Source organism: Homalodisca vitripennis, chromosome 3, assembly GCF_021130785.1.
Source record: "Homalodisca vitripennis isolate AUS2020 chromosome 3, UT_GWSS_2.1, whole genome shotgun sequence".
Lineage (NCBI taxonomy): Eukaryota > Metazoa > Arthropoda > Insecta > Hemiptera > Cicadellidae > Homalodisca > Homalodisca vitripennis.
In genome coordinates this window covers 95,901,268-95,925,789 of record NC_060209.1, presented here as the reverse complement: position 1 = coordinate 95,925,789, position 24,522 = coordinate 95,901,268, and the positions used below count along the sequence as shown (strand labels likewise).

Below are 24,522 nucleotides of genomic sequence, written 5' to 3'. Positions count from 1 at the left end.
TGACCCCTCTCATGCCCAAATCATTGGTAAAAATCAAATGGCACGAGCCAAACAATATGTTCAGGTCCTGGCAACTTCTCTAACGGTGGTTCGACAATTAGTAAACACTATTTTATTCCCTTCATCAATGTTTTCGTCTGTTCTAGACGTACCCGAGTGACTGGCACGCTGTTCGTCGTTCACAACTTCTCAGCCCTCTGAGAACGTTTTGTACCATCTATAAATGTTGCTTTAGTCCAAGGTAGCTTCTCCATAAGCCATAGTCAACAATTAGAATGCGCCCGTGCACTTAATTTTCTTTTTAACACATAATTTGATACAGATTCTTTGATACATGTTTTCGAATCAGCATAAATTGAAAACAAGCCATGATACATGCAAACAAATCAGCTGTCAACAATTAATTAACTGAAAATTCAAAATGGCCAAACTTGTTGGTATATGTCAGAGACATGTGTACGAACATAACACCACAAAAAATTAAAAAACAATATACGTAACCCGCAAAAATTAAGTCACAATATTTTTTTAACAAACCTCGTATATGATGACTGGTAAAAAATAGGTAAATATTAGTGTTATATAATTTACTCCATGTAAACATAACTAGATCATCTGTTATTTTTAAAGAAGATATTAAGTAATTGTTTATACATTCTGATTGAATATTTAAGGTTATCTAGTTACATTTTGTTGATTAAAGGTCTATTCACACACATCAGTTGAGTCACAGTTCCGTCACAGTTCAGTCTCAGTTCAGTCACAGTTCCGTCCGGAATTCGTCAGTCAACTGTCCGTCAGTTGGCTTCAGTCAGTCGTCAGTCACTTTATACAGTGATCTTACAGTCAAGCTTATTTTATCATGAGTGAATTAAATTGGATAATATATAATTACCTCAATGGCTGATTTTACTATAGTAGAGTTAGCTGCAATAGCGACAGCCTTAGATGACGAAGAGATTGAAAATAAGAGAAAAAAGCGAAGGATATGGGTTCATGATTTATGGAAGAAGAGGGAAAGTCAGGGAGAGTTCATCACGTTATTTAACAGTCTTTAAAATATAAACTCAACACAGAAATACAACTTTTATATAAAAACGCAATCCTAATAGCAAACACATCCGTCATGCGACCGTCAGGCATCCGAACAATCCAAAAATATCGGTGGGAAGAAATCTGAAAATGACTGACGGACGCCGGCAGAGCGACTGACGGACCTGCGCCGGATGAGTGTAGATAGCGCAACAGAAAATCCATTAAAGAATAAATTTTTTGACTGTGACGTGACTGATGTGACTGACCTGTGACGCGCCGGATCTGATGTGTGTGAATAGACCTTAAAGCCTTAGTTTGTGAAAAGGTTTTCTTAGTTTCATTACAATTTAATCAACAATTTTGCTATACTAACTACAATACTCTGTAATGGAAAAACTACTGAAACCTGAGAAATTTGCATGCAGCCCTGAAACAACAAATGCTTCTAAACAATGGAAACATTGGTTTCAAACGTTCAATACATTCATAGAAAATGCTGAAGTTAAAGAAGATAAGAAACTTGGAGTACTAGTGAACTTTCTAACCTATGAAAACTATGAAATTATCAGTGAGTGTAAAGATTAGAACAATGCTATACAAACTTTAGAAACATTATTCATACCTAAGAAAAATGTACTTTTTGCTAGACACTTGCTTGCTAATCATAAACAACAAGAAGGAGAATCAATAAATCACTATTTGCAAACGCTTAAATCTCTTAGTAAGGAGTGTGATTTCGTAAATGTCGATGCTAAAACCTATAGTGATGAGTCTATCAGAGATGCCTTTATTAGTGGTTTAAATTCTTCTCAAATCAGACAACGTATTCTGGAACATAACGTTTTAACCTTGGAAAAAGTTGAAGAAATAGCTCGTTCCTTAGAGTCAGCTCAGAAACATGCGGACGCTTATTCCATGACTTCAGGTGTACCTCAATCATATTGTCACAACGTTGATACGAGTAGTAATTTAAAGATTCCTTCAGACAAACTAAAAACTCAGGAAGACAATTCTACTGCTGCTGCTGTATCAGCACACGGACTCCGACAGAAATGTTATTTTTGTGGAAGATCAAGAAATATTACAAGAGATGACTGCCCTGCAAAAGATGCTATTTGTAAAGGTTGCTCGAAAACTGGTCATTTTCTCAGAGTTTGTTTATCTAAGAATCTTGAAAAAGGTAAGATAAATTCGGCCTCTTTAACAACATGTCCCGTAGTAACTTCAGCAGTAACACCCAAAGTATTATCTAAAGCAATTGTATCCGGAAATGTAAACGGATTTTCTAAATGATGCAACCTTCATTACTTAAATTACCCCCCAACCATATCAAAACATTTTGATGTATATAATTCCACTGTATTTATTTTATCACTAATTATTTTTAAATGTGTTTTATGTTTTGTAAATTATTTTATTTTAGTGTAATAATAGCTACATCTATCTTTATTTAATTTTAATATGAATTATAATCTGTACCTGTATCATTAGAGTTTAATGTTTTATATACTTACTGGATCACTGTTTGTTGCGATTAATATTGATTATTTATCAATGAATTGTTAATTATGTTTATAACTTTTTTTAATTAGGATTAGCATATTTTAAACTATATTGACGAGTCACCTGTTCATTGTAGATCTTATCTACTACAATTATGTAACGTTATGTGACAATAAATTTCTGATTTCGGAATTTCTGCTAAGTTTTTAGTTGATATTGGAAGTTCTGATAGTTTTATTGATAGTAGTTTTGTAAAGGCTAACAACCTTAAAACATTTCCAGAAGTCAAACAGGTGTCGATGGCATCTACGTCACTCGTTTCACCAATTAAAGGATATGTTAGGGTAGATCTGTATGTACAAGACAATGCTTACAAACAAATCAAAATGCTTGTAATTGAAAGGTTATGTACTGATAGGACATGATATCATGAAACTACATACAAATGTTACTGTAGACTTTGGGGGACCAAGATCATCTTTCTCCGTTTGTAACGTTGCCTGTGCTAATGTGGAACCACCATCATTATTTCAGCACATGACTAAAGATTGTCGACCTGTTGTGACTAAGACAAGGCGGTTTTTTGGGGAAGATGAAAAATTTATCCTATGTGAAATACAGTCTCTTCTGAAAGATGGTGTTATCGAGGAAAGTGTTTCTCCATGGTGAGCTCAAGTGCTCATTACCAAAAATGAAAACCACAAGAAACGACTTGTAATGGACTATTCTCAGACAGTAAATAAATTTACATTATTGGATGCTTATCCTTTGCCAGATATCGAATCACTTGTGACAAAAATTGCTAAATTTGATACTTTCAGTTCATTGGATTGGTCTAGTGCTTATCATCAGATACCAATTCCAGAGCATGAAAAACAACTTACCGCTTTTGACAATTCTACAGCAACTTCAAGTGTTACAAAAACTATGGAACGATTACGGTGACAAAAATCTGCGATGATACTAGACATTATTGAATTATACAAGGAACCACCAGAGAGTGCAGTTGGCGGCGACCAATAGAATGGACTGGCCTGCGCGACGTTGCCACACAACTGCCGCTGCCGCCCGGCACGGCTGGCGCATTGTGGCTGATAAACCGCTGCGCTCACAACTAACACTGATCATTTAAAACTTATCAGTATAATTGAAAAACAATATTTAAAATTCGTTGACAGTTTGCTATATTATATTTAAATTACTTGTATAGTTTATTAATGAAGTGGGTAACAAAACCGTTGCGGCAACAATTCCCACCGTTATGTACCGAATAAGTATATTTATGGAAAAGAACATATATTTCAGATGTATTTGATAACTTTCTTACCAAATTAAAAATCCATTTAACATAACATGATTATACTATGCAAACATGTAATGCCTTATTATATATCAGTGATAATGGCATTATCTAACTGTTAAATACGGGAAATTAACGTTTTTGCGGTATTTTTATGTTTTCTTTTTAATTTATATTTCAGCTAAAGATTTTAATCCTACGATCTTCGTATATGAGTAATATAATACAATAATTTATTTCAATCCATTTAACTCAACATGGAAATAAGCTACAGAGATGTATTTTTTTTAAATTACCATAAAATTACATTTTGTAATACGTAGTTAATTAATTCAAGACAGCTCTAACATTTCTTTCGAGCGTAACGGTTAAGTATTTTAAGAACGCTGGACTCGCGCGGCTTGTGGTTACAGCGGGGAACAAGTTTGGCAACGTCGCTCAGTTCTCGTTGGCCGCTGCAAGGTCACGGGCAAAATAGGCTCCTCCCTCAACTGCACTCTCTTGTGGTTTTTTGTATAGAAAATCACACCGTAATTCCATATTTACAAGACAAATTTTTATCAAACAACAATAATAAAAACAAACTCATTAAAATATTGATGGAAGAACTTGGAAAATTTGGATTCACTTGCAAGCAAGCTGTAGGAGATGCCGATGCACTCATAATAATGACATTTCAATCGCCGCAGAAGATAAAACAATTATTGTTGTCGGCCAAGATATAGATCTGCTTTCCAGAAGCCCTTAACTGGTAATACACCAAATTGTTTTTATTCATCAAACAGCTATGAAGATGAATCAAAGCGTAAATATGTTGCTTTCATCCACTGTTTTACTGGCTGTGATACAACATCAGGTTGTACTGGAAAAGTAACCACCGAAAAATTAATAACGGATAATCTTTTAAAAGCAATTTGTTGCAGCTGTGAGAAAGGCTGCCTTTATGCCAAGTGTAGTTGTAGGAAACATGGGCTACGATGCACAGATTTATGTTCTATAATTGTAACGAGTTGGGCAACTGTACTAATTTAGAAGTTCAGCCAGTTATAATCGACGATTACGACTCAGAAGAAGTACGAGAACGTCACACTGCTCATGAAGATAATGAAGATGACGAAATCCATGAAGAAACTGTCGGTTCACCTGAAATTGAATCTGATGAAGAAGAATCAACAAACTCCGCCAAATGAGCAAGGTTTGAAATCATTTAAACATGATTTTCAACATTTAATTGAAAATGTTATCATAAGATGGAAAAACTTTTTTTGGTTGTTATATTTTTAAGTTCACTGAACAAAAATGTACATAAAATATTTTTTTTTAACTTTTGGAAAGAAATAATGGTTTCTTTATTCAATTTCAATAAGAATTGTAAAAAATATTGTAAATAAATAAAAAAATATATGATAAAAAATACAAATTAAAAAAAAATTACTAGGACTCGAATTCTGTTTTTTGATTTATTTAAAAATTTCCATTTAATTGTTAAATATACATGATTCATTATTATTTTGCTTAATGCTTACAAATAGCACTCGTATAAAAGAAAATTATAATTTAAATAAATAATAACAATTTTTCCACGTAAATAATACAATGTATAATGAAAAATGTCAATATTTTGTTTATTTTCAATTTTTCTGCAGTTTTTTCAATTAAACTACATATTTTTTATTTCATTTCTTCAAAATAGACAAAAAAACGAAAAAAATGAGCCGTCAGAGAACCTTTTTTGATAAAAAAAAATGTTTCAAAATGGTGATTGAAAATAATCAAAATTATTTTTTCAAGTGAAATTTTATTATAACGGCTGAATATAAAAAAATACAGTATTTTTAGAATAGCACAAAGTATATTTGATCAAACTTATTAAAAACCAAAAAAACGATTTTTTGGATTGTTTTTGGAAATTTTTGAGGTTAGGGAAAAAATGATTACTACATAAGTTGTAGATATTTTTATTTCCAACAACTTTTCCATTTTACTTTTTTCAATAGGATGCATTGTTTAGTCACAAATTGCAAAAAACCATTTTCACCCCTAAAAACCACCCCTCCTATACCCCCTAATAGACAATTTTGGTTCGGAATGTTTTTTAAAATTTATTTATGATGTATTTGACTAAATTGTGCCATTAGTTTGCTGTAAGAAAACATTTATTTTTTCAATCAGGTAACACGACTGGACTATAAGTAGTATATTTATTGTCTTTTTCGCATAACACAGAAGTTTATTTGGGAAAAACCAATTGAGTGTATCTGATTGTGCTATTTCCATTGTGGGGTGCAAATCAGCTATACTTTTGTGAAATAACAGCACATACAAAATTATTGGCCAGTTCCAGGGAATACAGTTTTCATGCCAAATTAAATTCTCACAAAATTGGTGGCATATTTGGGGATAATACACTGATTTGTCTGTAACACACACGAGTCACTAAAATATAAAAAAAGTCAATTTGAGTTTCATGATTTTAGAAAACTTTAACAAGATAATAACTAGATAAAGGTCAAAAAAACTTTAAACAGTTTTAGAGACATGAAAATAAATTGTTCAGCTATATTTGTTACTTCTGTTGAAACAGTGGGAAGCAACTGTGAAGTTTATAGCTTCTTGACACCACGGCACAATGAGCAGTATAACCTCTTCGGCTGCAATTAATGTTATGAACTCAGAGAGACTGTGAATATGTCCTGTCCATGTTACCTCCAAAACATTCCTGAACAGCTCTCAGAATATAAAACCCCTGATAAAAGATCTACTCCATATTTGAATGCCCTATTACATCTATGATGCGTATTATTACTTACGTTTGGTGGACTGTCGTTAAGAGCCTGAGTGTAACACATCATAGCTTCCTTCTTACGCTGGTTGATATGTGCCATGACCCGCTGCTGATGCATTGCCACAAGTTGGTGTTTCTCTGCCGCTCCTTCCTCCTCCAGGCTCTGCACCGTCTGCTGGAACCTCAGGGTCATTCTCTGCTTAAACTGTTCTGCCATGTGAGGATCACTGGTGCGCATGTCTTGGTACTTTTCCTCCAGGTCTGACCAATCCTTCATCACCTGCCATACAGCACTCTTAGGACACATTTTAACTATCAGATATTCCTAATTTGGCTACATCTACAATTCCATCCACTCTACGACACTTATGGTATATTATTATGAACTTATTGTGCTTAGTAAACTTTTTATACAAGAATTCGTGACATTCTTTATATAATTAAATCCAATGAAAACCAACCTTGGTGACCTTTTCTCTGTGCATCTCTTCTAATCTCTGCTGGGCCTCCTTGTAAGCCCGGTGTTCCTGGCGGGGGTCAAAATGTGTGAAATAGGGGTCCGGAGTGGGCACTCCAGTGGTAGGGCGTGGTGGGAGTGTGGTGGTGGGGGCCAGTGTGGTCGTACTGGTGCTGGAGCTGGCCGTTAGGGCATTGTCATCGTAGCTGTCATAGTCGTCGTCGTCATCATCATCTTCGTCATCATCAATATCATCGTCGGCCTCGTCGTCCAGGGCATCATCTGTGTCATCAACACTGTCAAACACTTCAGTCCCACTCAGAGGTGGAGATGGAGGTAGCACCTTCTTCATTGTAACTTTATCTGAAACATTAAAAGGTTATTCACACTTTGCATATGCACTTGCATAATGACATGCAAAATAAACATATTTTATTACAATTAAATAATAGAGATCCATCCAGATATAAAAAGAATAATAATAATCGTATGAAAACAAGAATCGTATGTTTCCTCAGATACTGCTGCTGTGGTCTTATATACATACTGATACAATATGGTGGTAAAATATTGTTCTATGTCAAATAAAAACTAACCCAAATCAAAATGGAATCAATACAATTTTGCTATTAACTTGTAATTAAAAAAGGTAAGATATAAGTAACATTACATTCTAAATACTATAAATGCGATAGTGCCTTTGTTTATTTGTATTGCTTTCACACAAACTATTTAACCGATTGTACTGAAATTTGACACGGACATTCTTATGATTAATGGGATAAATATAGGATGAATATTCTTATTTCGAAAGCCCTCTGGGCTATGCCCCACTGGTCTTTGAAGTAGTAAAAATTCCCACTTTGGTTTCTAAAGTGGAGAAATATTAATTGAAAGAGCATGTCGAATGTAAATCAACTATTTTATGTAAACATTGATTATTATTTTCAATTTATTTACATTTATAGTGAGTACATTCTCTATAATTTGTTTTTCTAAAGAAGATCCCTGACAGAGCCGGGACCCGCTGACCTCTCTCACCCACTAAACATCTCACTTCAAACGTCTACACACATTAAAATACACACTTGTATTACCTCGGAAACAATATTTTACTACTTGTGTAGTATTTACTCATGCATTCGAGTAAAAGAAAAATATTTTATGCGTTTATGTAGGTTGTTATAACAAAAAATATAGAGAAAAACAGTTTTCTGTTTAAAATTTAAACTTTCTCCACTTTAAATCATCAGTATTCAAAGAATAATTATGATAAAAAAATTCCAGTACTGATTTGGATTTATTTTCATTAGAATTGTATTTATTTTTAAAGCAGGCAATATTTATTTCTAACTGTCTTTACTTGTGAGTGAGGATGCAGATCAAGCGAGGTACAGTTACGAGACTGAATTCATTCTAGACATGCTGCACCTGGTCCACTGTGCTACAAGCAAATTTCCTATAAGGAGAATCAATAGCTGGACAAATCACCAAGACTCTTTAGGTTGACTCAGCAGGGATCACTTCTGGCTGGTTTTTACCTTCCAGTTGAACCTACCACTGGCCACAGCAAAAACCGATGTCACTTAAATCCGGGCAACCTTATGGATGTCCAGGAGCGGCACATCACTAACCGCAAATTTCGATATTCTGAGGTTCAGGGTAATTCGATAGGTCTAGTCTACTGCGGGAGATGACTGTTGGAGTTTGTTTCCTAACCACAGAGGTTCTTGCTAGCCTCAACAAGGGTGTGCCACCCCCTGCCTACTTTGACTGGAGAGGCTGGTTCAGAGCTGGGGAACTCATGGATAAGTTCTCGATAGGGAGCAGCCCATACTCAATAACCTTACCCATCCTGAATATCCTGTCACTCCGGAAGCAGCGCAAAGGACTAAGTGCAATTTATAAGCTTCTTGTCCTAAAAAAAGACTCTAGGTTAATGTGCTTAATTGCTTGTACTAATACTTCCCTCAATAAAACTCAACCGATGTTCTAGTGAAAATATGCTTTCAAATCATAGAATGACGATTCTGGAAATCCCAATGTTTCAATGTTTAACGTATGGGTAAACACTTCTTTATGTGGGGTGGCTACTTCCATCTTAAGGTTTGCCAACCCTTCTTTTTCTGGTAATAGATTTTTAACAAATCTTCCAACACCAATTATAAATCTTGGTTGGCATTGCCTTGCACTGATTTTTCCTATAGATTAATTATTAAATTTATTTATGTTCCTTGTCTTTATATATATATATATATTTCTTGTGTTCGTGTGTACAGTATGTGACTGAACTCCTCCTAAACGACTGGACCGATTTTGATGAAATTTTGTGTGTGTTTTCAATGGAATTCGAGAATGGTTTTAGATTTACAATTTGGTCAACTGGAAAATGTTTTTTTAATTAATTTTTCATTTATAAGTAGTTGTTGATTTTGGAGTGTTTTACATTGGATCCTGCAGACTGCGCTACGGCACATAATACAGAGTGAACTGATACCTAACAGCTGTTAATACTGTCAGCTGAAGTTCGTCAAAGAGGCAGAAACATTTAATATTTAGAAAATTACATTCTAAATTCTGCTAGTTACATTCTAAATATAGGTTTCATAGACAATGTTGTACCAAATACAGTAATAAAATTAGAATGATTAGAATTTATACATAACACAACAATTTTATAATTAGTTAAAATTTGTAAATTCTTCATTCATTAAAAAACCAACAAACGACTCTATTTTTACTAATTTTACTTTTCAAAACAAAAATAATTATTACTAAATTTAAACAAATTAAATCAACCAACAACTCTAGTTTTATTTTTTTTTACTTATTTTAAACCAAAATAATTATTACTAAATTCAAACAAATTATCTTGTAGTAAGAAACAAGGGAGAGTAGAAATAGGTAAAAGGCATACCTTTTGTGGGACAGCAAACAAATTCAACACCAGAGAACAGAGAGATGCCGCACGGTAGCAGCATTGCAAAACTGCGCAATGTAAGGTCTCGGTCCTGGCAACTCTGGGCAGCTGTTTGGTTCCAGCGGTCGAACTCCCAGCAACGCGTCTGGTTGTGAATGTGATCAAACAAACAGTTCTCTGGTACTAACAGAGCATCACTCTGGAACGGTCCCTCTGTAACATCAATGCCATAGTAAAAATCCACAAAATTGATTATCCAGGTGCACTGGTTCCAGCGGTAAAACTCCCAGCAATGAGTCTGTTTTTAATGTGATCAAGCATAGTTCTCCGGTACTAACAGAGCATCATCACTTTGGAAGAGTCCCTCTGTAACCACAGTGTCATAGTACAGTAGAGCCCCGCTATTCCGAAAATGAACCTATTCTGAACAACGTTCAGGAAAAAATACTGATTTTGAAATTTATTTTATAAATAAAAAATGGTTAATCGACTTGAGGATGGAATATTTCGCCTTCACCGCATAAACATAACATAATTTAGTGCTATTTAAGGGTGTTGCACGATATAGCACTAGGTGAGGTCAAGAGCATATGCCATCGCTGAGTGTGATACAAGTTCAGGATGAGCGTTCACCTCCTCCTTGCTTTCCTCCGAGTTGATCTGAGCTGATGAGCCTACACCGTTATGATTTCTTTGTCTCCGTACAAAGAACAGCAAACCACTCCTCTACACAGCTTTCTTCTGCTTTTTCAGTCAGGGATTTTCTTAAGAAGTTCACAGTCATTTACTGGTGTAAAAGTTGTTTCACAAATTCCTTTGTAGGCCAGAGATTTTTCCATGATTTTTGTATTGCACCTTTATTAGTGTAATCCTAGGCTTCAGCTATCCAGTAAATAAAGTTTTTCATTGTATTTTCTTAGGTTTTTGAAGGATTGTGAGTTCATTTTCATCCTCTTTAAGTAAGGCAGGAAGCAGCGTTTTCTGTATTTTTGTCACCCAATCCCCAACAACCCTGGTTCATAGGCTGAAAAACAGAAGTAACATTTGGTAGTAGAAATATTGCTTGGATGTCTCCACAAATAAGTTTAATTTCTTCTGGGTGGGACGTTGCATTGTCTATAAACTGTAGAACAAAATTAGGCAATTCATTTTCTCTATTGAACGGAGTCACTGTAGGGAAAAATTTGTGAAAATACTATTCTTTGAACAAGTTGTATTCCATCCAAACTTTTATATATTTTTATAATACACAGGAAGAGAGTTAATGCTAATGAGTTTGAACGCTCATGGTTTCGTCGATTTGCCTATTACCATCAGTGTAAGTTTGTTTGTTGCTGAGGCGTTACTGCAAGCTAAGACAGTTAGACGTTGTTTGTCCACCTGAAATCCTGGAGCAGATTTCTCTTCTTGAGAAGCAAGACTTATTGCAGGCAGAGCCTTAAAATTTAGTCTGGTTTCATCCATTATAAGATTGCTGCAGCAAGAAATTTTGAGAAAAATAAGGTATTTAATTTCCTTTAGATAATTCCCAGCTACTTCGTTGTTCACTGACAGCTTCACCCCAGCAATCATAAGCTGTCTAATTCTGCACCTTTTCTTCTAATGATCCAATAAACCACAGCTGGCTGTAAATAAAGGTTTACCATCCATAAGCTTGTTTAGTTGAAGCGCCTTTTCTTTTACCAAAGGACCAGAAATGAGGATTCCTTTCAGTCACTGTTGAATAAACCACATGAATAAGGCCTCATCAAGTTTTTCATATGAAGACACAGTTTTTACTTTCCCAATGTTCAAGAGTTTTTTCACTCAAAGCAGAACAAACCTGCTCAATTTTAACACAATTCTTTTTCCAGTTGCTAATATTATTACGTTTCCGACACCATATTCAAATGACAATTTAGTAGCGTTTCCTCCTTTGTCCTTTGGTCTTAAGTTTTTTTTCTAAAGTGCAAGAACGACTTCATTTACTTGCCATATTTAATCTTTAACTAATATGACAATAAGAACTAAGAACATAAGTAAAAACAAAAAGGCACAGTCACTCGGTAAAATAACTCAACACTCACGGAACAAACCTTTACACTACATTTACTATAAGCACACACAGTTCATTAAACAACGCTAGAGTGAACACTAACGTAAATACAACTAATGAGTCATGTGTTTAGAACGTCAGACGGAACAAACGTTTACAATAAATTTGCTATAAGCACACAAGTACATCAAACAACGCTAGAGTGAACACTAACGTAAATACAACTAATGAGTCATATGTTTAGAACGTGAGAAGGGGAGGGGTAGGTAGGCATCGAAGGATGAATATATGAGTCACCAAAGGTTACTGCCCTTTCATCCCGACTTTCACTTGTTCCCGAGTCAGTCAACATCAATATATCGATATTATTCATGAAATCTGTCAATTCCGAATTCCAGTAAATCTTAACAGTGTTCTGTCCCAATTAGTTTGGATTACCGGGACTTTACTAAATACATAACATGAAATTTGTTTCCAAGTGATCTTAAAAGAAGCCAAATGATGACAATCAATTATCTGTGAATGTTGAGTTTAGCTCCAGTTAACCTTCCTCTTGGTACAGCATCTTGTAAGACGACTTGGAATTTGGAGTAATGTTCGTCTGAAGAGATATTGACGCTGTACTAAGAGGAAGGTTAACTGGAGCTAAACTCAACATTCACACTGGATCAACTCTTCCCACCATAGCTACATTATGTGTAGAATTCTTCACCTATATTGTACTATATTTTGTACTCTAGGTGTCTCTGATGTCAAAATGATGTAAAGAGTTCATTTGAGCTTCTTTGTCACCGACCTTTTTTACCTCTTCAGATGAACATGACTTCATATTCCAAGAGTCAAATCTGTGACAGCTTCAGATTCCGGACACTGCACTAAGAAGAAGGTGAATTGGAGCTAAAACTCAACATTCACAATGAATCAACTCCAAATTCCAAGTCAAGTCTTACAAGATGCTGTACCAAGAGGAAGGTGAACTGGAGCTAAACTCAACATTCACAGATAATTGATTGTAACCATAGCTTTGTTATGTGTAGAACCAATTACTTGTTTATTTACTGAACCACATTTATAGAATATAACACACACTAGCTGCACAAAAACTTGCAGTTCATGTTAGTTAAAAGAGTTTGTCTGATTATCCTACTGATATGTTATTTTATATTAATCTAAATAATTTGGCTGCTTAGTACATGCAGAACCCTTTCCCAGACAGGATTGTTTTAATCTGTAAAATAAATAAATTAAAACTACAAGGAAGTTTAATGAACTGCCACAAGAACAAATATCCAGTCCATAAGACCAAACAATTAAGGATATACGAGGGGGTACAAAAAAAAAAACCGGAATTGTATTGCTGGCAGCCGGCAGCGTGTAGTACACATTCCTGCCGCTAGGCGTGTGTCGCGCAACCCATTGCGAGCTCAGTGACCCCAGTTCCGTTGTCCTAGTGCATTCTGTTCGTTCGTAGTGACTGTTTTCGCTAACCCTGTTTTGTTCTTATTTCGTTTTTTGTCTTGGCAAGTTTAAGTGAACAACGTGCAGCTGTGAAATTTTGTTTTTTACTTGGTAAAAATGCTGCAGATACTATTTTAATGTTGAATACAGCTTACAAAGATGATGCTATGGGGAAAACTCAGGTCTACGAGTGGTTCACTCGATTTAAAAATGGCGGCATGTCGATTGAAGACAAACCTCGTTCTGGACGTCCTCCATCAACCTCTCGAACGGACGAAAATGTTGACAAAATTTGTGAACTTGTGCTCACCGACCGTCGACAGACAATTGAGGAACTATCAGAGAGTAGTGGGTTAACTTGGAGCTCGGTTCAGCGAAAAGTTCGCCATAAAAGACCCGATTTGTGGCAGACTGGAGACTGGTTCTTCCACCACGACAACGCACCGGCACACACAGCCATCTCAGTTAGGCAGTTTTTAGCCAAAAACGGCATGGTTCCGCTGCCCCACGCACCTTACTCGCCTGACCTCGCTCCATGTGACTTTTTTTTATTTCCACACATGAAAAGAGGCTTGAAAGGTCAACGATTTGACAGCGTTGAAGAGGTTAAGAGAAAAACGATGCTCGAGCTTGCAGCCATTTCTAAAGATGACTAGAAAAAAGGTTTTGATCAATGGAAATACCGTTGGGACAAGTGTATTAGTTGTAATGGAGATTATTTTGAAGGAGATAAGGTCGTATTGTAAAAAATTTGATAATATATAATTTTTATAAAATAATTCAGGTTTTTTTTGGGTACCCCCTCGTATATCAGGGGCATGGGCAAGTGATACATAGAATAAATATTAATTAATTTCAGCACGAGAATCATCAGGGATTCTCACTTTACTGATAATTCCTTATTAACAAAAAATAATATTTACACTATGGGTAGGTTAATAATAGGATGCGCATGAGAGATTTAGACATGTGACAATAATTCAAAGATACACAGAAATAGCCAAATACGAGGGGTATTAGAGAAATAAGGTTCCCTATGACACCGAGACAGAATGCGATATGTTGGGAGAAATCTGGCAACACTGTCTTACTCATCAGCTGTCCCTCTCTCTATCCATACCACTCGCGCCTCGCTACGTCCAACAGTGCCGGCCTAGCTGCCTTCGAAGATGGAGCTCCCTATCGTTGTTACTGCCAGATGCGAAATTCGTGCTGTGATATGTTTTTTAAATGCAAAACAGATTTCACCTATTGAAATTCATTGTCAGTTAATCGAAGATTGTGGAGAAAACTGTATATCTGTTCAACACGCGCGATCAAAAACCACGGGAGAGGAAGATTGTCCAGTGGTGTGAGGCTTCTCTATGACAACACTCGTCCTCATGTCTCACGTCAAACTCAAGAACTGCTGACAAATTTTGGCTGGACTATTGTGCCCCATCCCCCCTACAGCCCAGACCTAGCCCCAAGTGATTATCACTTATTCCCAAAATTAAAGGAACACTTGGGTGGCGACGCTTCAGTACCGATGATGAAGTCAAGGAAGAGGTTACTCGATTCCTCAAAGGATTGGCGGCAGAATTCTACAACATGGGGATAGAAAAGTTGGAGCATCGTCTACAAAAGTGTTTGGACAGAAACGGTGATTATGTGGAAAAATAGCTTAACTTTTAAGTTTTAAATTGAAGTATAACACCAAGTAGAAATATAGTCTATTTAGAAAGTAGTCTATTTTAAAAAATCAAGGGAACCTTATTTTTCTAATACCCCTTGTATAAGCTGTAGCGTCACTCACTGGCTATTACCATCTTAAGTGAGTAAAAAAAAAGATGGAGCAAGCCATGTACTGATGATAACATGTAAATATCACCAAGAGTTTAAAACAGATTGGTTTACTAAGTTAATTTATAAATTTTAAAAACCATTAAAAACACTAGAAGTGTGGCAAATTAAGATATATTTACATTCCATAACTTAAAAACAATTCAAAAATGTTTACATAAAAACTAATTGCCAGAGGGAAGAACACATACGACTTTAAACCTAAAATACATATGTCAAGATCAGTCACATGATCTTTATTACATAATACCAGGGACTACAGATATTTCTGTCTTTAGTCTGAGATAATACCAAACAGAAAAAATTAAAATGTAAAGTCATACAAGCATTTCTAATGACTTACCTAAACAGCGGTAGGGTTTGACCCAGTCAGTATGTTTGCACTTGGAGTGACCAACCCGGCACCAATTAGACACTTTCATAAAGTGGCTGGACTCTACGATGTTGGTGATGTCATGCTTCGGGTACACCTGCAACACAGATAACTATCAGTATGTTTGCACTTGAAGTGACCAACCCGGCACCAATTAGACACTTTCATAAAGTGGCTGGACTCTACGATGTTGGTGATGTCATGCTTAGAGACATCTTCATGAAGTTACGTCTCCATAATTGTAATGACTCCCATAACATAAGCCACACATTGTTGAAGTTTTTTTCTCATTTTAAACATTTGGAAAGTAGCGTCATTAAACATTTAAATAACAAAATTTATAAAATGGAAGGATCTACCAGTTTTATTGTCTATCCATGATTTAGTAAATATTATTTACGTCACCTACTTCCAACTGTGGATGGTGTCGCAGTTTTTGTGATTAATTGTACGACTTAATCAACAAAATGTGATTGTGTGCTTCTAAGATACTCGAAATATGTTTCCCTTAAATTGTAGTATGGCATGCTTACTGTAGCTGAAGGAAAAGAAGGAGGAATGGACTCTTTCTTGGCTTGACATTATCAATTTGTTTTATTTATGTACGTTCTCTTAGCTTAGTTGTGATTATTGTAATGGGATTATTTTTATAATGTTTTTAGACTAGTGATATGTTTTTAAAGATAAATTGTAAGACTCTATTTCATGCATATACTTGTACATTTAATAGAATGAAGAAGTTTCTCTTTTCTCTAGAACTACAGGTAACAAAGAGCCTACGATCAATGTAAAGGGCAATCTTTCAAGTTCCAAGAAAACCATCAAGGGCTATGAGCCTATGTTGCAATGATGACCAATAATCTTGATTTGGATATAAATTTGTACAATTCTGAAGACCTAGGAAATACGATTATGGAGAATAGAGATCACATAGTGATGTATTGCATCAGATTTACAGAGGGATTTAGTATAATTTCAAATTGAAAGCTTGCTACAAACACGCATTGCGAGTCAGGATTGTTCAGCAAAGCAGACAAGGACGGCACATCCTTTTTATAGTACAATATGTCTATTTAAATTATTATAGGTCTACATTATTACATCAATAGGTGTTTACTCAGACTTCAGGGCTCAGCCACACTGGTCTTTAATAATTCAATAGCAACTACCTAAATAGTAGGATCTACTCAACCAAATGAATTGAGTTCTATACAGAAATTCACATTATTAGTGCAAATATAACATTTTTCACTCTTCAACTATAGGGTTCTGACATAACGTGTTTTAAACTTAAATTATTCTAAACTGGATATGGACAAGGAAATGTCTAACATAACCATTTATTATGACTTGGAATGTTTTTTTAAAGAGAGGCTAATTTTACTTTAGCCTCACTCTGCCCATTATCCAGAGACTACCAGTTAACAAGTACAGTAAGGAGGAGAGAGTAGGGTGGGCAGTAATGATAGCAAGTACACCCAGTCCAGGCAGGACTATTGCTCTTCTAAAAGAAGGAAATGCATATGACAATCCTTTTATACGGCAGGAAATTGTTGTCCCTCGAAATTTCTTTTTATTAACAAATTTACTTGTTATACTAACAGAAACTCTCAATTAAGTATAATTATCAACAAACATAGAGATTTACTTCTATTGTAATTATAATGAAAAATATCAAACTAATTAGAATGAGGAATATCAAATGAAGGAAAACGTCAATAAATGAGGCATACATGTAATCAAGAACCAAATTATTTTATCAGTTTTATACAATAACTTTGAAATTTATATATTAATAGCATTACATTTTTACATAACCTTTTTATTACAATATTAGCAGTTACCCGCGGATTAGAACACAATTTTGTAAGCTTTGTAAGTTTATAAACATTTCTGGTTTGAGTGAATCATATTTCTGACACCAATGCTGTGTTTTCCTTGTTGCTACAATCAAGAATATATATTTAAGACCATTTGAAATAACTCCGATCTATGTTGAGTTTTCCTTGTTGCTACAATTACGAATATTTATTTAAGACCATTTCAATTTACTCTGATCTTTTTATTTGATGTTCCATAGTTGATTTTGCCTTGTTTCCCGATCAAGAAAATGTACATACGTATACATGTCTGAGAAACGTACTTCTGTCAAACGACAACTAAAACGGGTTTTATATAACAGTCTTTAAATTCAAACTAAAAGTTAAATAGGAATTTTGTATTTTATATCTGCATTAAAGTACTGAACAAGCACTGCAGACTTAATATTTGCTAAAATGTATAATTAAATTATATTTTTACTGAAACTTTTAATGTTCTTATCTGGTTATTTTCTTACTCTGTACTCGACAAACAAACAAATTTACTTGCGCATTTATTATATAAGTTCTTATTTTCTGTTACATTATACTGGCATTAGAAATTTTAAAGTATTTTACATATTATTCGCTGAGTGTCAGTGAAGCTTATCACGTTTTATTTATATCTGTCTGTCTGTACACGTGATATCTTGTGAACAAACTGACCCATGGACTTAAAATGTTTCATGAAGGTGGAATTCTATACACGCAACATTGATTTCAATCCATGTGTTTTGGCTGAGTGTTAGCGACCATTTTTGTATGTGTCTTACAGGTAACCATGATGGCAATGAGAAAATCACAGAATAAATAAATTTGTTTTGTACATAAACCAATAATATCCTATGACATTTTAATGTAGCCACATATCTAGAGAAAGATATCATCTTTTTACTCTACATTTCACACAAAACTTCATTTCTACACAGACAAAGATGAGTTCTACAATGATACATGTCCATCCATGGGATCTGGTTGAATGTCATTTAAGCCTATAACTGAATAGAAAGGCATACTTTCTCTTTTGCCTGCTGGTGGATGTAAACATTTCTTTCAACATAATTTTTTATCGTGTTCCTGTCCGTATGTTCGCAGGACATCTCAAGAATGAAATAAGCTATAGACTTGAACGTTTACATACAACCTACCTCAGCGAAGCCTATTATGTGACATGTGGTGATGTGTTCTCTTGTCTTTTATACAGGGTGTAACTGAAATACACCGACAAACTTCAGGAGGTTGTTCCTGAGGTCAAAAAGAACCAAAAAGTTCCTATAAATGTATGTCCTAAAATGCATCGTTTTCCGTCTGTCCGTCTGTTTGTGTTTATTACATTAAATTTTTTTTCTAAACAACCATTAAAGGTACAAAGTTAAACTTTTCAACATATGCTAATCTAGTAAAGATTGTCAATTTTTAAAAAATTGAAAATTTTTACTCAACAAAATTCAAAATGGCGGCTAGTTAAAATCTTTGATGGTGAATTTCTCAAAAACTACTTCCTGTATAAAAAATTTACTGGAATATAAAAAAAATATAAATGTATTTATAAAACGAACGGTACCTCATTTTTTGAAATCGCTCAAGAAATAAAAAAGTTATGGCATTTTTCTTAACCTAGTAACATATCACATTTACAAGTTTTTTTCTTGTTTCAAAAAACTACAGTAGCCTACAATTGTTTAGAACATTCAACAAAAATATCTCACATTAAACAAAAGAGTTTTAAGCTGTCATTATTAAGAAATACGGAATAACTTAACAGAGCAACATTTATTTCAAAATATTAGGGATCACTTTACAACAAATGTTCAATATGCCTTCCATTTGATGCGATGCATGCATTAACACGTCTGGTCATTGATTGCCGAGTTCTTTCAAGTATTCCTGGTGTATTCCTTACAGTGTTACAGGCTGCAGTGATACGCTGTAAAAGGTCATCCCTGGTATTAACTGGTCTTTCATAAACTAGAGTTTTCAAATGGCCCCAAAGGAAGAAATCGATTGGATTTAGATCTGGCGACCGAGGCGGCCATGATACAGGTCCCCCTCTGCCTATCCATCTTTCCCCATAAGTTTGGTCCAGAAATTGCCTGGCATCTAGTCTGAAATGCGCGGGAGCTCCATCATGCATGAACCAACAGTGCTCTCTCACACCCAAGGGAACATCATCTAAAATTTCAGGCAATTCGTGTTGTAAGAAATGTGTGTAGTTTTCACCATTTAGTATGTCAGGTAATACAAAAGGACCTAATAAACAGTCTCCAATGATGCCTGCCCAAACATTTATTTTAAACTGCTGTTGATGTCTCCCTTCATGAATGGCTTGTGGGTTTTCATCAGCCCATTGATGCATATTGTGGTAGTTGGTTATTCCATCTCGATTAAAACAAGCTTCATCTGTATACACAACTAATGACGTAAAACCAGGGTTGTTAGCTTGCTGATAAAACCATTGGCAAAACTGTAAACGTAATGGAAAGTCAGCTGGACCAAGGGCTTGTACACGCTGATAATGGTACGGATATAACATCTGCTCATGTAGAACTGGCCATACTGTCATGTGGTCTACGTTGAGTATTGCTCCTAACTGCCTAGTACTTACGCCTGGATCTTCCTCTACTCGCTGTAAGATGTTTTCAGGAGTTCTACGCTGTCTCTGTACACCTCGGTCTGCAGTAGAAGGTAACAAAGTGCCAGTCTCATGAAGTCGGTTGAAAACAGCAGCAAATGTTGAATGAGTAGGTTGTTGTCGATTTGGAAATGATTCGTAATACAGGCGGGATGCTAGGCGACTATTACCGTTAGCTTTTCCATACATAAATATCATGTCAGCTTGATGGCTAAATGGGTAACCTGCCATCTTCAATAGAATAAGAGCACTATCGACTAATAATGTTTCTACAAGTGAAAGTAACAGATCATATCTTGTCAAAAATCAACAAGGAAATGACTTACTTATCTGAATTCATTGTTGTTCTAATCAGCTGTGTCTCAACATGAAAACATATTCAGCTGTTTAAACCATGAAAGTTGAGTCATGTAGATTGCTTGTTACAATGTCGTTTTTAAAATTTAATACTAATTATCATGTTTAAAGTTTTATAACCCAAAATATCGTTTTATTTTTATACTGCCTAAATACTTACATTAACTTTTGAAACAAGAAAAAAACTTGTAAATGTGATATGTTACTAGGTTAAGAAAAATGCCATAACTTTTTTATTTCTTGAGCGATTTCAAAAAATGAGGTACCGTTCGTTTTATAAATAAATTTATATTTTTTTTATATTCTAGTAAATTTTTTATACAGGAAGTAGTTTTTGAGAAATTCACCATCAAAGATTTTAACTAGCCGCCATTTTGAATTTTGTTGAGTAAAAATTTTCAATTTTTTTAAAATTGACACTCTTTACTAGATTAGCATATGTTGAAAAGTTTAACTTTGTACCTTTAATGGTTGTTTAGAAAAAAAATTTAATGTAATAAACACAAACAGACGGACAGACGGAAAACGATGCATTTTAGGACATACATTTATAGGAACTTTTTGGTTCGTTTTGACCTCAGGAACAACCTTCTGAAGTTTGTCGGTGTATTTCAGTTACACCCTGTATATGTATAAGTAATAAATTTGTATAAACAAGCCGAATTTAATTTAAATAAAGACTGATTCACAAAAACTACTTTCTCTACTGAGACTCGAACCAAAATCACTCAATTGCTAGGTGATTACGCTACCACTATGACACAGAGACCTCACTTTTTTGTAATTATTTTGTGTGTGTATGTTATATCAGTACTGCTGAATTATATACTCCTAGGTAAATGACCTGTTGCGGATTATCATCTCACTTGAGTATTAAAGGAACAGATGGTTTTTTTTATTCACTAATAACCAACCGTTAAATAATATTATACAACCAATCTGATAAATAAAAATGAAACGTAAAATGTGTTGTAAAAGTGCTATCTCAAGACCGGCTGGATCAATTCTTTTACATACCATTATGGTATTTTACATATCATACAATTATTTTATTTTTGACGATGGAAGGATTGTGAAGGAAATCTATACCTGACGAAGAGATCAGATTGCCGATCTCGAAACATAGTGTTACTGATTTTTTGTTTCACTGAAAGATGGAAAATGTCCAGAAAAACCCTGTTTCTTAGATCAATGCCTAATTTGTTATATATTAAAATATTTGTTGAAATCCGAGGACGGTTTATATAAACAGAAAGTTTAATATTTATGTTTGATAATCCAAATTTAACTAATACTAAACAGTTGCTGACATTTTCAACTGAAGTTTAGCTTAGTGGAAGAAACATCTGTTAATGTTTAAATTTTATAAAATATGAAGTAAATATTGCTTGATCAGTAGTGTAATGCAGATAGCAAAGACACAAATTTAATATATAATTTTTACCCCAAATTTTACCAGTAACGAATTAAAAACATCAAATGCATTAAATGAAGATTCTTGGAGCATTTGAAATATTTTTATTTAATACCACTAGTGAGTTATAACACATTCCAATATTAAATTAATTTTGCGAGGCCTTTCAGAATCGAGGATCCATCTTCAGGCAACTTCTCATAAGGTGGTACTCCAAAATGGTGAGGTTCCTTGTCATTGTGCTATAGCATATTTACAGCTTTAGTGAAAACAGTGAAATGAACTACCTCAATGATCCATTCTTCCTAAACTACAGTCCAAAAAACATCAAGATTTCTATAACGATTTCTATAACGCAAAACTTTGTAAACAATATTTTGAAAGGTTGCAAGATCTTAATAAGAATTTTCTCCTTATACAACAAACATATTAACAAAAAAGCTTCTTAGTCTTAATTATGTATATATTTTCTCTTCATCGAGACAAGACAAACTCTACTTAGACCGGAAGCATATATGACAAGAGCTAGAAGTAAACACTTTTTGACCAAAGTAGGTTTCCGAGACGCATGTATTTGTATTTTTGATCGGAGCAACAAGAAAGACTTAGTTGTGGCTTTAATTAATTAATTTGAAAAATAATTCATTCAAACCAGAAATGCTCCTACACATGCAAAACATGATATGAGCCAGGATAAACTCTGATTCTCTTAACCATTATCACCAAAATATGTATCTGATGTACAGTATCAGCTACTTACTTTTGAAAAATTTCATAGGACTCCATCATATACATACACACATATATATATATATATATATATATATATATATATATATATATATATATTATGTATGATACATATATCTATACTGCATAAACTACCAGAAATAAAAGAAATCGTTTCAAATGCACGTTTGCTTGATTACAGATTTGTATGTTAAAAAAATAATTAATATTTTATTTACAAGAATTCCAATAAATTATTCCAAAAATATAAGTTACCACATTCAAAATTGTGTTGCCATACGCTATAACTAATTTAGAAACCTATAAAGAAAATTAACTCAATTTTAATTACAATAAAATTCATAGTAATATACAACTGAATTTCGTTACTGAATTGTACAATAAACTACTTGACCACACTAAACTAAGTCAAACTGAGAAGTAATATTTCCTTAATACTTCACAAAATCATCATATTTTGAGGACTAGTATACCGGACTGTAGGTACTGAGACGCAATGTTTCGTGCTTGAATGACACCCAGCTTGATATTGGGCCTGTGCAAACATAATATCCTCTGCTACTGTGTAATGTGCCTTTAGCCTGCTCTCTTACATTGGCAGAATTGAGGTAGTCTCCCATAAAATCTTGGATTTATAGGTGATATTTTGTAAAAGTGAACGGTCTGCGTTTAAATTTAGTGTAAGTTTGTATAGTTTCCACATTTACTTCTTATACTTTTACTATTGCTTTTAAAAGAAGTTAAAAGAGTATATATATATGTACATAATTTAAAACTAAATAGCTTCCAAAACTGGTATATTTTCCTTACACCCAAGGAACAACTGAAGATGTTAAAAATACACAATATCAAAACTGTATTAAATGAAAGCTTAAAAATAGATGAACTGATTAAGATCAACAAAGGACATAATTATATTGAATTCATACTGCTAATCCCTCTTTCATGGATGGTAAATGCCTTTCAGCACTAAAACTAGCGGTAGTGAAACAACTAGTAGAGAAAGTAAGCCTCGAGGCTGTTCAGAATTACCAGCTTCTATTAATCTTGTCTAACTTTTTAAAGGCATTGCAAAAGTTGTTTGCAAATAGGATATTGTCTTTTCTTAAGACAAAAAACGTTCTCTTCCCAAAACAATTTGGTTTTCAGAGAAACTCTGAATGCCATGGTTGACTTCATCTCAAAAATAATCTGCCCGAGACCATCAAGAGCATTTATTTTGGATTTCTTAGACCTCAGTAAAGCCTTCGATAAGGTCAATTATGGTATGTTGTTACATACACTAGTTTGGAATACAGGGAATTGCTATAAATTGGCTGTCTACCTTCCTTTTGGATCACAGCCAGGTAGTTAATATACCACTGGTTCATCCACACAGGCTGTCTCAGAACTCAGGATTCAATTAAAGTGCCAGTGAAGACAGGTGTGCCCCAGGGCCCAATCCTTAAGTCTATCTGTTCTTACTGTTCATCAATGACATTTCATGCAACATAAGTGGTAACATTTAACTGCGGATGATGCCTATCTCATAGGGACAGAGTGTCTTAAAATTGATAAATTTATCTAAAATGCTTCATTTATGCAGTGGTTGTAGGACAAATTTCTTTCCATCAATATATCTATGACGAAATTTATATTTTTGTCTTTCTAATTTATTCTCTCAGAGTACTGTAGCATACAAAGCCATTTTCAAGTCTAAGTTAAGGGAGGTCATAATCCTGTAAGGGTTTAGTCACAAGCCCTCACAAGTACAAACAATTATCTTAATCAAGAATCTAATTTAAAATGTTCACAAATGAAAA

General features: G+C 34.3%; 1 protein-coding gene across 1 annotated transcript in view; it reads right to left on the bottom strand.

The window, feature by feature from the left end:
* The window catches only part of LOC124357199 (amyloid-beta-like protein), a 128,073-nt gene that overhangs the window by 18,222 nt on the left and 85,329 nt on the right, over positions 1-24,522 (bottom strand). The window contains exons 3-6 of the mRNA XM_046808736.1: positions 15,679-15,805; positions 9,998-10,213; positions 7,085-7,443; positions 6,649-6,903 (exon numbers count right to left, since the gene is read on the bottom strand). Coding sequence (XP_046664692.1) covers positions 6,649-6,903; positions 7,085-7,443; positions 9,998-10,213; positions 15,679-15,805 — 957 coding nt within the window. The remainder of the gene's footprint in view (positions 1-6,648; positions 6,904-7,084; positions 7,444-9,997; positions 10,214-15,678; positions 15,806-24,522) is intronic.